Raw genomic sequence first — 15270 nt, forward strand, 5'->3', positions numbered from 1 at the left:
GCTGGGCACACCCGTCTGTCATCCCGCACTTTCCCGTTCATCTAACAAGCACGTGCCGTAGGCCTACGGGGAAGTGTTTATGGACGCCCCGCCTCCGGGTTACGTCACGACCAGTGAGGAGGCGTGACTCACGGGTCTATTGTCCGCGACTGGTCGTCGTCTCGCCCGCGCCCCGCCTCCCACGTACCTGTCGCTTCTCTACTGGCTGAGAGTTTAGGTTTCGCTCAGGGAGTGGGCGTGTTGTCCCGGTGAAGCCCCTCCCCCTAGTCAGCGCTGAGTAGGAAATGTCATTTGAGCAGAGAGGCGAGGAGCACTAGCCGGCTCCAGTGATCCCGGCCTTCCCTGGACCAGCCCTGAGAGTGTGATGAGGACAGCGAGACCGGCCGGGCCGCGGGAGTGTGCAGCTGCAGGCGATCGGGGCAACGCGGGGACTGCTGGGGCCATCTAACGGACGAGCCGCGTGCCCGCGCATTTTAAACCTCCCTCCTCATCCCCTGCTCCGCCAACCGTCACCGAACGTCCCCCCCCCCCCAACACACACCCCCACCCGGGAGGAGGAGCGGCGGCCAGCGGGGGGGAATCCAACATGGCGGAGCACGCAACCCTGGATCATAAGCACAAAGCGACAACCGTCAACTCCGGGGCCTCCTCCCCCGCCCTGGGCTCCGGGCGATCGGCATCCTCGGCCAACAGCAGCGTGGTTGTCCACTCCCCCGTGGGGGCGCTATCGGGGGGCTTGTCGCAGCCCGCCGGCTGGCAGTCTCTGCTCTCCTTCACCATCCTCTTCCTGGCCTGGCTGGCCGGCTTCAGCTCCAGGCTCTTCGCAGTCATCCGCTTCGAGAGCATCATTCATGAGTTCGACCCCTGGTGAGTGTTCACAATGACAGGGTGACAACCAGGGGCCACTTCCGGGGACACCGCCTCCTCCTCCATACATCCTACACTTACCTGGGCTATATCATTGCCACTGCTAGGCTTCAAATGGACCAATGAGGAGATAGTGGGAAAGGAGTGACTCCTTACATTGGTGAAGTGACTCCCCTTGTGGGCACTAGGAGAGGTGCCAACTTCCGTTGGTGGTCAAGTAGGAGGTGATCCCTTTAGGTTGATGACTAGTGCAGACGTGACCTCTTCTATTTGTAGGAGTAAGACTCCCCCTACATTGGTGTGCCAGTAGATAGTCCCCACTTACTCTGGTTGCCCCTTTGCAACAGACATCAGTGCAAGAAGTGACCCCTTTATACTGGTGGTCGGTGCCCAGTTGCCCCCTTTTATACACGTTCATCAGTAGAACCCCTTTACAGTGGTGGGTTAGTGGACAGTCCTCCCCACCCCTCTTACACTGGTGGTCAGTTGGCCCTTTACATCAGAGGTCAGTAGAATTAGTAAACCCTTTACATTGGTTGTCAGTGACCAGTTGCCCCCCCTGCCCCTCCCCCTTTCCTTACAGTAGTGGTCAGTAGAAGTAGTAACCCCCCTTTACATTGGTGGGTCAGAGCCCCCCTTAATTAATAGGTCAGTGGGCAATCTCCCCCCCCCCCCCCCATTACACTGGTGGCTAGTTGCCATTTACATCAGCGGAAGTAGTAATCGCTTTTACATTGGTGATCAGGAGCCAGTTGCCCCCTCCACATTGGTGGGTCAGTGGACAGTGCGCACCCCCCCCCCCCGCCTTTACCTCAGCGGTCAGTAGAAGAAGCAACCCCTTTACATTGGTGCTTGGTGGCCAGTTCCTGCCTTTTACATTGATTGGTCAATGGACCATGCACCCCCCCCCCCCTTCATTGATCAGTTGTTTTACATTGGTAGGTAAGTGGCCAGTTTCCCCCCCCCCCCTTTACATTGATGGCTCAGTGGACTGCTCCCCCTTACTTTAAGGATCAGTTGCCCCCTTATATCTGAGGTCATTAACCTCTTTACATTGGTGCTCAGTGGCCAGTTTCCCCCTTTATGTTGGTAAGAGGCTGTGCACACCCCCCCTCCTTTTTACATTGGACTAGTGGATAGCCCCCCTTATTTTAGTGATCATTTGCCTCCCCCCCCATTTTATATCTGATTTTTGGAAGGTGTAACCCCTTGGTGCTCTGTGCCCAGTTGCCCCCTTTACACTAGTAGGTTAGTGGCCAGTCTCCCCCCCCCCCCCCCTTCTACATTGACAGGTCAGTGGATAGACCCCCCCCCCCCTCTTACTTTAGTGATCGGTTGCCCTCTTATATCTGAGGTCAGTAGGAGTAATCCCTTTACATTGATGCTCTGTACCCAGTTGCCCCCTTTACATTGGTAGGTAAGTGATCAGTTGCACCCCCCCCCCCACATTGATGGGTCAGTAGATAGCCCCCCCTTTAGTGATCAGATGCCCACTTATATCTGAGGTCAGTAGGAGTAACCCCTTTACATTGGTGCCCAATGTAGGTGGGATGAGTATGCCATGGCTCAGTGTGTGGATGTGTCCTACTTTGGTTCTAGTTGTGTCCTGTATATTGGGATTCCATTGTATATTGCTGTCCATGCTTTCAGGCCATTTATTATTGTGATCATTGGACTTCTCCCTCCTGTATGAAGAGCATCCATTGGCTATGAGATGATCTAGAAGGGAATGTTTCTCCTCCAGTCCTCTGAGAAGTCTTGTCCTACGTTCTGTTTGCTCTCTATGTATACATCATGTGTATTTGCCGCCAGCTGAATTGTCATTTTCTGTGTGCTCGGTATTGAATGACTTTTGTCCCTCCCCCCCACCATTCCTCATTCCTTACAATGAGCAGCCTCTGTACAGGCATAAGATACATGTCACTTGGGTTCCTCTGTGCTGGCAGTTCTGCAATAAGACATTTTCCCTGCCAGCGGAAATAGTAAAAGTGCCAGTAATGTGTGAGAATGCCTCAGCTTACTTTCTGGTGGAAATGAAACGTGTGGCTGAAACTGAATGTATGGTAGACGCTCTCCTATTCTGGAGGAAGTCCTAACATGTTTCTTGCTGCACATGTAGACTGACATTCACAGAGTGCAATCATTCAGCCAATCGGAAATCATCCTATATGAATCTGACAGTTGATCAATGTATACTTTGGGGAATGACACTTGTGGTTGCAGTGTGATAGTCCTTGGCATGTCTTGTGATCTGCTATCACTTTTATGTCTGATCACTGAGCACATTTTTGATTTAATATTGGGGTAATAGATGACATTTTGTCCTGAATGGGGTGTGTGCTGTTTATATTGCTTTTTAAAGAGATCCTGATTTTTTTTCTCTGCAGTACTTCCCATGCATCCTATTGGCATTTTATATCTCGTATTGTCAGAATGGACAAGGCATTTCATACCTTGCCCTCCATTAAGGAAAGCCTGCTTTGTGCAGGTTGTTGTCCCTTCCATCCACCACCATATGCCCTTCTCTCCTGTACACCGTCACTTAGCTGTCTGGCAAGGAGCGAAGGCACTGCTAGAAAAACCCAGAGCCGCCTCTTCACTTAGGCGGCTGTTCAAACTCTAGTGATTATGAAACTGTTGTGGCTTGGGTAACAATCCTGCCTTTGATTACGTGCGATTCAAAGGAAATAACCTTTTCTGCAGGCGTATTATTTTAGCGGAACAGGCAATTGCATATAATGCAGCTGTACAGACGTATTGTGTGCGGGGAGAAAGCATTTCTGCTGCGGAACTAAGCGAGAGAAGCAGGAAGTAGATTGGAAGAACGGATAATCTCAATGTGGTGTCTATCCACAAAGGCTAACCTGGCTTCATTGTGCACGCTCAATAGGCCTGTCTGTCACTGGATACCCTCCAATGTAATTTAGGGAGGTGACATCTGTATAGCTGGATTGTATACTCGCAATAATTATTGGATTCAGTGCTTGTCTGCTTGACATTGATTTAGAGAATGCATGGCCTTGACACATGTCTTTAGCATTTAAGGAAGTCGCTACAGCCAAATGCTGGCTTTTTATTGTTCATGCAAGTGAATGCCCAGATCCAAAATAAGTTCTGCAGCTTGTATCTGTCACAATTGGAGTGAGCGTTCTACTTCTCTAGTTGATGGCTGTGTGGGGTGTTTTTATTTATTGTTCTCCCTCCCTTTCCTTTTGGCTGTTTCCTCTTGTTTTTCTAGTAATTTTTTTTTTATATAATAAAAAAAAAAAAAAAAAACCCTGAAAGCCTTTTTGAATTTCTTAGTCTGACTCATTTTAAAATGATCCCTTGCAGTGGGGGATGTGTCTGCACTGCAAGAGTTAAAGTTGGTTGTAAACCCTCCCCCACAACTTTGTCCCATGCGAATCAGCATAAAAAAACCCTAATGAACACTGCTTGTAGATATCTCCTTACTTGCTTAGTATTAGAGGTGCTCAATTAATTGCGAAACTATCGCAATCTCGATTCACCCAACCCCCCCGCCCGTGATCTAAGTTCTGGGTGACCCGCGATTTTCTTTTAGTGCCACCGGTTCCATGTAACCAGCGTGGAACGCAAATGGCGAATATCGTAACTGACGTCAGTCATTGGAGCATGCGATGTGGCATACCGCTGCCTGGTTGTGGGCGGGTACAGTGGCCGGGAAACAGCGCGCTGTTTACACTGTGATCACTCAGATGGAGCGATCACTTGTAAACAAACTGGCGTCATGTCCAGACGCCGGTTCCTCTCTCTCCCCCTCTGTACTAATCTGTACAGTGGAGGGGAGAGATCCAGAGATGGAAGCAGCCATCCCTGCCAATACTCAGCGATACCCTGCCTGTAAATTTTTCAAATAAAACAGTTTTTTGAGAATCGTGATTCTCATTTTTCCCAGAATCGTGCAGCTCTATTTAGTATTGTTGTAATGTAGAATGAAGTCACTGAGCATGCCTAGATCTCCCCTGATTTAAGGCACACTCTCTATATCTTATCTATCTGTTATCGGGACTTCCTATGGCACAACACTTAACTCTGCTAATCACTCAGAGCTTCCTCCTACACACCATGTGACATGACATACAGTCTAAACGTGGCCATTACTGCAGTCTTATCAGCTGAAGCTGATAAGTCTGACAAAGGGAAACATTAGACATCAGCACAAATCGGCTATGAACAGGGAAGCAGGGTTGCCATAGAAATGTTGGATTGAGAAGGAGGCTTGGTTAACGGTACAGGAAGTGCTCAATGTAAGGGCGGAAATACACTCCACTGTAGACTCAGAAAACAATACTTAAGATGGCGCTGCTTAACCCCTGGAAACAATTTTTTTTTTTTTTTTTTTAAAGTTTCTTTAAACAGTAAGTAATATGCGATTTGGGCTGGATTACAGTGGCTATAGTCTGTTAATGACTTATTATAATGGACTAAATGAAAGGAAGCTACAGAATGGGAGAGTTTACTTCCTCTTTAATAGCTGATTGTTTCTAGGGGACAGGACAAACCATTTAACTTTCCTGATCCTTGGCACCTGTGCACGCCCCCATTCTCTGGCGGTGCATGTCCCTTGCCGTTGTCATAACCAGTATAAGGCTATTGTCAGGACCCTGGACCACTGGCTTGTGTGGAAGAAGTTGCAGGGTCTGGTCTAGCTGAAGGGGGGCGCAAAGTAGTAGGTATGCAAATCTCTCTTCGTTCCCATAGACCAGGGGTCTCCAAACTTTTAAACAAAGGGCCAGTTTACAGTACTTTGGACTTGGTGAAGGTAAACCATGCCCCATTGGTATCAGTGGGACGAAAAGTTTCTTCCTCGGTGTCGGGTTGGGACAATTCATTTCTCCTTAGTTGGTGTCGGGTTGGGAGGAATAGTTTTCTTCCTCGGTTGGTGTCGGTTTGGAAGGAAAAGTGCCAGAAGGACCCGATAAAGGCAAGCAAAGGGCCGCAGTTTGGAGACTCCTGCTTTTAGATTAAATGTCCTGGTAATAGGACATAACAATTTTTAAATTTTTTTTTTTCTTTTTTTTTTTTCTTTGCAAATGTGACACACCGCAATGCACTGCATTTGTTGCCCGTTACTGTGCCAGTGTGTTAAGGCATAGTTCAGAATAAATTATGCCATGATTTATGTGCTACCATGTGTTGTGGTTACTGCAATACAACAGTGTGAAGGGACTTTATTATGAAAATTTAAAGGGCCAATAACTTGTAAAGAATAATCATTCATCAATCTAACCTGACATGTAATTAGGCTTAAGTAATACTGTGCTCGTGTGACCCCCCCCCCCCCCCCCCCTAGAGGCGCTCATTATTACACTCGGAGCACAAATGGGAGTTTTTTGGAGTCTATGCATCAGTTACTAGGATGGTTGTGGCTACCTTTGCTGAGCCACTACACAGATAAAACCAGATCTGTTCACCAAAGTGAAAGTTTTGTGGTGAACGGTAACAGGTTTGCTGAAGCAGTTAAAACTTATTTTTTTCTTTTCTTTTTTTTGTGAATAATCGGCGATGGTTACATGGGGTTCACATCTCTGCGTTTTTTTTTATTTATTTTTTTATGAGGGTTACAACACATGTTTAAACAAGTTGGCTTCCCGCTTTCTTGCGCTAGCATGGATTTCAAAAGACCCTTCAACATACCTTCACGTGTATTGGTGTGTGAACCCAGCTTTATTTGTCTTGACTCCCGGTAATGTTGCCTTTTGCCAGATATCTTGGTCTGCATGAAATTGTGGTGGAAAAATAGGCAATAAAAAAAAAAATAGAATTCATATACTCAATACTAGAACTGCATCCAGCTTCAAGAGTACAATTCTTTTATAAAGGTAGTTCTTTGTCTGGTTCTGCAATTGTTGAAACGTGATGGTTTTCATAGTTTACATGTTTTATGGAGATCAGCGAGTACATTGATATTGTATTTTATCCTTGGCATGCATACAATATGTACACGGTGCTCTGCTAAATTGGGCGTTTGCTTTCACCCTTATTTAGGAATGGGGACTTTGTAGAGTCAGTTTGATTCTTCTCTCCTTGCTGCTTTGACATTGCGCAGCAACAAAACAAATTCAGAGCTAAATGGGCCATACATTATACAATTCTTTTTATTTATTTTTTTTAATTGAAGGAAAGAAAATTTCTTGTTATCAACACAGGCAATGTTGATGAGGAAATCGCTCTCCCCCCCCGCGCTATTGTATTCTGACAATGGGAGGCTTCCTCCAATAATAACTATCACCTGAAGCCGCCGGCAGTGATCGAATGGGGGGGGGGGGGGGGTGACCCAGCAGGGCTGATTTTACTGATCGACTTCAGCACAACCAGTATGCCGTGACTTTGGCACAACCGGTTGTACAGTCTGTCATTCCTGTTGCTTTAGTCTCCCTTCAGCAACTGTAAATCTTAAAGCTGTCAGCAAATCAAGCCTCTAGTGGGTCTGATTTTAGGAACTGCACTGAAAATAGAGAAACTGAGCATGTGCAGAGCAAGGTGATACAGAACATTACTCGATTTTTAAACAGTATAGATGCTTATTTGTAATGTTTTACATAGCGATACCTGCAAAAGGGCTGTTACTAAGGACTATGGCTGAAACGTGTAGGATATTTTACAGCTTTGTACATTTTAATACTATTTTGGATGTCATCCTGAGTGCCTACCATCCCTTTCCTTATTCTGCAAAAGGGGCCAACCTGAAGTGATTTAGCAGTATTTCGTTTTCTGGCTAAAGTTTCCCTTTAAATTGATGGGCTTAGTTTAATTCAAATTAACTGTATATCGAAGGGACAGCTACTCTATTGATAAAAGTAGATGCAATGCAAACGTCAGCCTTTTTCTTGGGGGGGGGGGGGGGGGGGAGAAATATCTCCCAGCCCTACCACATTCCCAATACATCGTCCACAGCAAGCGGCTGCGTACTGATTATCTTGGCATTCAAGAAAACGTTGTTTGTCTGTCTGTTCTTACGCTGCCCTAGACCAAAAAGCAGGAAGATCCCATATGGGGCTTCTATGTGCATGTTGCCTGATGCACCTTTTAATAGAGCACTGAAATCATCAGTATGCAGCGTTTATTTACCGTACTTTTTTATTTTTTATTTTTTTTTGTCTGTTTTACAACACCTTGCTATGCATTGTCTGATGGTGAGCTTTAAAAAAAAAAAAAAAAAAAAACACTGACTCTGGAAGTCATACCACAAAGGGCTACATGCTAGCGTCACCTGTAGGTCTTTCTGTCACTGGTCTTTCCCAATGACTAACTTGACTCTTTGGTGTGTGTGTGTGTTGTGTTTTTATTTTTTTTTTTTTGTAACGCATTGGATGTATTACTATTTTTATAGGTATTCCATATACCCTGGAAATCTTGACTTTTTTTTTTTTTAAGTGAAAAATAAGCTACTCTATGGTCTAAATTTTTGTGTAGACATATGAAAACTGTGTGGCCGTTCCTCAGCCATCATTGACCTCTGTGGAAGATACTGACTTTTGACCCCCACAATTCAATGCTTGATCTTGTTCCAGATCAGTGATTTAGAAAGTATTGAAAGTAAAAGGGGTTTCTTTTATCTGCTGCGGAGTCCTGCACTCTTTAAAGTGGAGCGTCACTCTTAATCCTTATGCTGCTAGCATTCATAAATAGGCAAATACATTATATTTACTTATTTTCTTACGTTTCATCAGTTGCGTCCTGATTTCCAGGCCTAGGCAAACTATGTCATACATCCCCGGAGATTTATTTATTTTTTTAAGCACACCTGTCTGCATACCTGGACTAAAGGCAAGATGGATTCCAGGAAGTGAAAGGAAAGGTCTGGTGTCACCAGTGACATGCCTCCATCCCTAAAATATGCATAAAATATTTACTTCCTAATTCCAGGAAGTAAATGCTACATGAATCCTCTGCCCTTACTCAAGATGGCCACAGCCAAAAGTGCTAGGGTGTTTTTCAAAGTGATATTGTGGCAAAATAAAGCATGGCGTCCTGAATGGATGGGGCAGTTTGCTTTGAATAGTAAAAATGAATTAAATAACAACATTTTTGGTTTGTGGTGCACACATGCAGTTTAGTTCCATTTTATAGGAAAAGGTAATTCAACAAAAAATTCAATTTAAAATTTTTTTTTTTTCTGAGGTAAAAAAAGTGCATGCATTTTTCTAGGAGCCTGTAAAGTAGGGGTCTGAAACTGGCGGCCCTCCAGCTGTTGCGAAACTACAAGTCCCATGAGGCATTGCAAGGCTGACAGTTAAAAACATGACTCCTATAGGCCGAGGCATGATGGGACCTGTAAAACTGGAGGGCCGCCAGTTTCAGGCCCCTGCGTTTAAAGCATTGCACCAGTGATCAGCAGATCGCTGGTGCCATACAAGTCTCCTCCAGCTCTCTGAGTATCTAAAAGGAACAATCAAACTTTTATAATTTTTTTTTTTTTTTTTTTTTTTAAACCACTTGCCGACCGCCGCACGACGATATACGTCGGCAGAATGGCACGGGCAGGCATATGGGCGTATATATAAGTCCCTGCCTTCCCGCGGGTGGGGGGCCCGATCGGGCCCCCCCGGTGCCTGCGGCAGTCGGCATTCGTTCAGGAGCGATCCGGGATGAGGGGGCGGCCATTCATTCATGGCCACCACCTCGCGATCGCTCCCGACGAATAGAAATGCTCCGTGACATCACTTCCACTCCTCACAGGAGAGGAAGTGATGTGATCTCTCCTCCGTGTCGGTATTTTTCGTTCCGTCACCGAGGAGAGAGGATCGGTGAGTTGCACCAACACACCACACGTACAGTAGAACATGCCAGGCACACTCACACCCCCCCCTTTACCCCCTGATCACCCCCCAATTACCCCTGCCCCCCCAGTCACAGTGACACCAATTGCATATTTTTTTTTTTTTTTTGCATTGGTGTCATTTGTGACTGTAATAACTGTTAGGGCAGTTAGGGTTAGCCCCCTTTAGTTCTAATGTGCCCCCCTAACCCCCCCAATAAAGGTTTAACCCCGTGATCACCCCCCGTCGCCAGTGTCACTAAGGCTGGGTTCACATTGCAGCAGTTTATGAGAACGAATGTGATTCGCACTGCAGTGCAAATCACATCCGATCTCTGTGCGATTCGAGTTCAGCCATACAGATAGTATGGCTGAATTCGCGCCGCAAATTCGCACGGGACCCTTTTTTTGGTCCGCAGCAGAATCGGATCGCATGGGTGTTCACACCATGCGATCCGAGTTTGCAGATCGCACTGCGATATGCGAACTGATCTGGGGGTGTCATTAACATTTCACTGACACTCCCAGCAGTTCGCATAGGGCAGTGTGAACTGCCGCCGGGAGGCATGCGATGCGGGAACCCGCCGCGGATTCGTGGCGTTCCCGCATCGCTCCAGTGTGAACCCAGCCTAATAAGCGATAATTTTTCTGATCGCTGGATTAGTGTCACAGGTGACGCTAGTTAGGCAGGTAGGTATTTAGGTTCTCCGCAGCTTTTTATAGCACCAGGGACCCCCATATACTACTGCATAAAGCCCCCTGATTGCCCCCTAGTTAACCCTTTCACCAGTGATCACCATATAACGGTTACAGGTGACGCTGGTTGGTTAGTTTTTTTATAGTTTCAGGGCACCCGCCATTTATTACCTAGTCTCACTAGTGTACCCCTAAATTTAGGGGTGTCTACTTTCCAAAATGGGGTCATTTGGGGGGCGTTTTTTGGCATTTTATGGCCTTCAAAACTGTAACGCCCTTAGAAAGCCTGAAGGCGGTGCTTGGTTTTCGGGGCCCCGTACGCGGCTAGGCTCCCAAAAAGTCCCACATATGTGGTATCCCCGTACTCAGGAGAAGCAGCAGAATTTATTTTGGGGTGTCATTTCACATATGCCCATAGCATGTGTGAGCAATATATCATTTAGTGACAACTTTGTGAAAAAAATAAATAAAAAAAAAAAAAGTTTGTAATTTTCCCGCAACTTGTGGCAAAATATAAAATATTCCATGGACTCAACATGCCTCTCAGCAAATGGCTTGGGGTGTCTACTTTCCAAAATGGGGTCATTTGGGGGGGTTTGTACTGCCCTGGCAGTCGTAAACTAAAAGCTGCGTAAATTCCAGAAAACGTACCTTAGTTTGTAGATGTGACAACTTTTGCGCAAACCAATAAATATACAGTTATTGACTTTTTTTTTACCAAAGACATATGGCTGAATACATTTTGGCCTAAATGTATGACTAAAATTGAGTTTATTGGATTTTTCTAATAACAAAAAGTAGAAAATATCATTTTTTTTCAAAATTTGCGGTCTTTTTCCATTTATATCGCAAAAAATAAAAATCGCAGAGGCAATCAAATACCATCAAAAGAAAGCTCTATTTGTGGGAAGAAAAGGACGCACATTTTGTTTGGGTACAACATTGCATGACCGCGCAATTACCAGTTAAAGCAGCGCAGTGCCAAATTGTAAAAAGACCTCTGGTCATTTACCAGCAAAATGGTCCGGTCTGAAGGTGGTTAAAGTGCATTTTACAACCGATTGCAAGGCTGGCTATTGCTGAAGCGCTCCCTCTCCCCGGGCGACTTAACCACCTGACAAGTCACGTACCATTCTAATAGGAATGACTCTACTTTGGGTTGACTTCTATACAGAAGTCATTTTGCAAGTCGGGCTGATGATCTCTCTAAAATATTGGCCTTCTAAAGTTGATATGCCTGTTTTACGCTGCCTGCTGTGTGGCAAGTTGGATGAAATCTCCCTTACTATTTAAAAAGTCTCCACCATTTAAAACTTTTATCTCTTTGATTCAGTTAGCATAAGCTTCTGAACCTCCTTTTTTTTTTTTTTTTTTTTTTTTTTTTTTTTTTTTGGAACATCTGTGAACGTCATTCAACTATTAACGTTCTCAAAGCTGCATAACTGTTTCAGGAGTTTATTGGAACTGTTTGTGTGTGAAGCAGTTTTCTGATCCAGACGAGATATTCCTGCACACTGCAGACTTCCTAGTGGGAAAAAATAGTAATGGCATTTATTTATTTTTAAATCTTAAAACTAGTTTAGCAGATTACCAGTCTTGGCTGTGGTGGCTGCCTGGTGATCCAAGTCTTATTTCTCAACTTTTAATAGACCCAGCAAAAGGGCCAGTTTGAGAGTTGAGACAAACTGGGTGCTTACAATGGTCAGGGATATATATATATATATATATATATATATATATATATATATATATATATATATATATATATATATATATATATATATATATATATATATATATATATATATATATATATATAATATATATTCTCCCTAATAGATAAGGGGGAAAAAAAATTGATGTAAGTTTTTTTTTTTTAAATGTGTGCTACCTGGAATTTAGCTTTATTTAATTAGTCAAGACCATCGAAACCACCTAGTGCATCTAGCACAACCCTTCCACAAAATTGGCATTACTGCTATTTGGGGGGGGTGTTGATTTTTCTATTGGTTTTTAAAGGGACTCATTGGTGCCCCTGATTAGCAGACCCCCAAGCTCATATCATCACAAAAAAATAACATACTTCAAACCTCATCAAAAAAGGTTAACATATAGTACATAAAAGTCAGACAATGTAGGCAGTCTCAAATTTATGCACATTTTCACTAAGAAGCAACCTCCACTGTTCCCCAAAGGGCAAAGGCCTGTCTCCACTTTTAACCCTTCAGCCCTCATTACAAAGGTCACTTTTTTTTTCCTTTTTTTTTTTTTAATAGTGCTCTGAGTACCCTGTCTTTCTGCTTCTCCGTTCCTCTATTATCAGCATAACATCTGACAAGTTCTTTGACACAGGAGATAAAAGCGGCTGGAAATTTGTGTCGGGGAGAGAACTTTGAGATAGTGGGGCAAAAAAGTATTTAGTCAGCCACCATTTGTGCAAGTTCTCCCACTTAAAGAGGGGAGAGGCCTGTAATTGTCATCATGGGTATACCTCAACTATGAGACAATGTGGAAACCAATCCAGACAATTACATTGAAGGAATTTATTTGCAAATTATGGTGGAAAATAAATATTTGGTCAATATCAAAAGTGCATCTCAATACTTTGTTATATATCCTTTGTTGGCAATGACAGAGGTCAAATGTTTTTTTCTGTAAGTCTTCACAAGGTTGTCACACACTGTTGCTGGTATGTTGGCCCATTCTCCCCCCCCCCCCCATGCAGATCTCCTCTAGAACAGGGATGTTTTGGAGCTGTCACTGGGCAACATGGACTTTTAACTCCCTCCAAAGGTTTTCTATGGGGGTTGAGATCTGGAGACTGGCTAGGCCACTCCAGGACCTTGAAATGTTCGTTGCTCGGGCGGTGTGTTTGGGATCATTGTCATGCTGAAAGACCCAGCCACGTTTCATCTTCGATGCCCTTGCTGATGGGAGGAGGTTTGCACTCAAGATCTGATACATGGCCCCATTCATTCTTTCATGTACATGGATCAGTCATCCTGTTTCTTTAGCAGAGAAACGGCCCCAAAGCATGATTTTGCCACCCCCATGCTTCACAGTAGGTATGGTTTTCTTTGGTTTCAACTCAGCATTCTCTCTCCTCCAAACACGAGTTGTGTTTCTACCAAACAGTTCTACTTTGGTTTCAGCTGACCATATGACCTTCTCCAAATCCTCTTCTGGATCATCCAAATGCTCTCTAGCAAACCTCAGATGGGCCCGGACATGTACTGGCTTAAGCAGGGGGACACGCCTGGCACTGCAGGATCTGAGTCCCTGGCGGCATAGTGTGCTACTGATGGTAGCCTTTGTTATGTTGGTCCCAGCTCTCTGCAGGTCATTCACTAGGTCCCCCCCCCCCCCCCGTGTGGTTCTGGGATTTTTGCGCACTGTTATTGTGATCATTTTGACCCCACGGGGTGAGATCTTGTGTGGAGCCCCAGATCGAGGGAGATTATCAGTGGTCTTGTATGTCTTCCATTTTCTAATTGTTGCTCCCACAGTTGATTTCTTCACACCAAGCTGCTTGCCCGTTGCAGATTCAGTCTTCCCATGCTGGTGCAGATCTACAATTTTTTTGTTTCTGGTGTCCTTCTACAGCTTTGGTCTTCACCACTGTTTGAGGTTGTGGATAGGTGTCTTTTTTATACTGATGACAAGTTCAAACAGGTGCCATTAATACAGGTAATGAGTAGCGAACTGAGGGGCCTCTTAAAGAAGAAGGTACAGGTCAGAGACAGAAATCTTGCTTGTTTGTAGGTGACCAAATTCTTTCCACCATAATTTGCAAATAAATACTTTCAAAAATCAGACTGTCTGGATTTGTTTTACATTTTCTCTCATAGTTGAGTTATACCTATGACAATTACTGGCCTCTCTCATCTTTAAGTGGGATGACTTGCACAACTCAGTGGTGGCTGACTAAATACTTTTTTGCCCCACTGTAAGCAGAGAGCTTGTCTATTCACACTGCAGCTCTGCAAGTTTCTACTTCCTCTGCCTATGAGGGGGGGGGGGGGGGGGGGTGTGCCTTTCCTCCAATCAGCTTTCACACAGTGATTGCCCAGACTCCACACCCAGTGCTGAATGAACAAGAAAGATTTGTAACTGGATCTGCACTTTCTAAAGAATGTAGAAAGGGGAAGACAGCAGATATACAAAAAACGTATAAGTGAAGATGTTTCATCTGTGTATCATCAGAGGCTATTCACTTCACTGGGTATATGTGGGGGTTTACATCCACTTTAAAGCGGACCTTCAGTCATTTTTCATCTTTCTATCTATTAAAACTTCTGCCCTGTACATTCGTTGAATGAAATAATTCTATTTCCAAATTTTCCCATCACTGTGGTTGAAAACGAACGTCAATTTGGCCCACTTTTTTTATTTTTTTATTTTTTTTTTATTTTTATTTTTTAAGGTTATTGACTAATCGATCAAAACAATAATCGCCCAACTAATCGATTATGAAAATAATCGTTAGTTGCAGCCCTAATATATATATATATATATATATATATATATATATATATATATATATATATATATATATATATATATATATATATATATATATATATATATATATATATATATATATATATATATATATTTTTTTTTTTTTTTTTTTTTTTTTGTCAGATTTGCACCTGAAACACTGAATGTAAACCGTGGCACCAAAACCAGGCCTGCGGTATATGTGAACCCAGCCTAAACTCAGTGTGCAGTGTTCATAGTAAGGGTCCATAGTAGTGGTGGAGGTTTCTTCCCCTGCATCTGCTTATAGTGCAAGAGTGGAATTTTGCACATTTTGGGACTCTTTGTATGCTTTTTTTTATTTTATTTATTTATTTATTTATTTATTTATTTTTTTTATATACTAAATTTTCTTTGTGGTGATATATTGGCTTTATTTTTTTTTT

At 43.9% G+C, this 15270-nt stretch overlaps 1 protein-coding gene across 1 annotated transcript in view; it reads left to right on the forward strand.

Annotated features, from left to right (window-relative positions):
• Positions 1-253: 253 nt before the first annotated feature.
• The window catches only part of STT3B (STT3 oligosaccharyltransferase complex catalytic subunit B), a 218910-nt gene continuing 203893 nt past the window's right edge, over positions 254-15270 (forward strand). The window contains exon 1 of the mRNA XM_077491460.1: positions 254-867. Within this exon, the coding sequence (XP_077347586.1) occupies positions 587-867 (281 nt within the window). The 5' untranslated portion in view covers positions 254-586. The remainder of the gene's footprint in view (positions 868-15270) is intronic.

Source organism: Lithobates pipiens, unplaced genomic scaffold (genome assembly GCF_037356315.1).
Source record: "Lithobates pipiens isolate NorthernLeopardFrog02 unplaced genomic scaffold, aLitPip1_a1.2 Scaffold_19, whole genome shotgun sequence".
In the NCBI taxonomy this organism is placed as follows: Eukaryota; Metazoa; Chordata; class Amphibia; order Anura; family Ranidae; genus Lithobates; species Lithobates pipiens.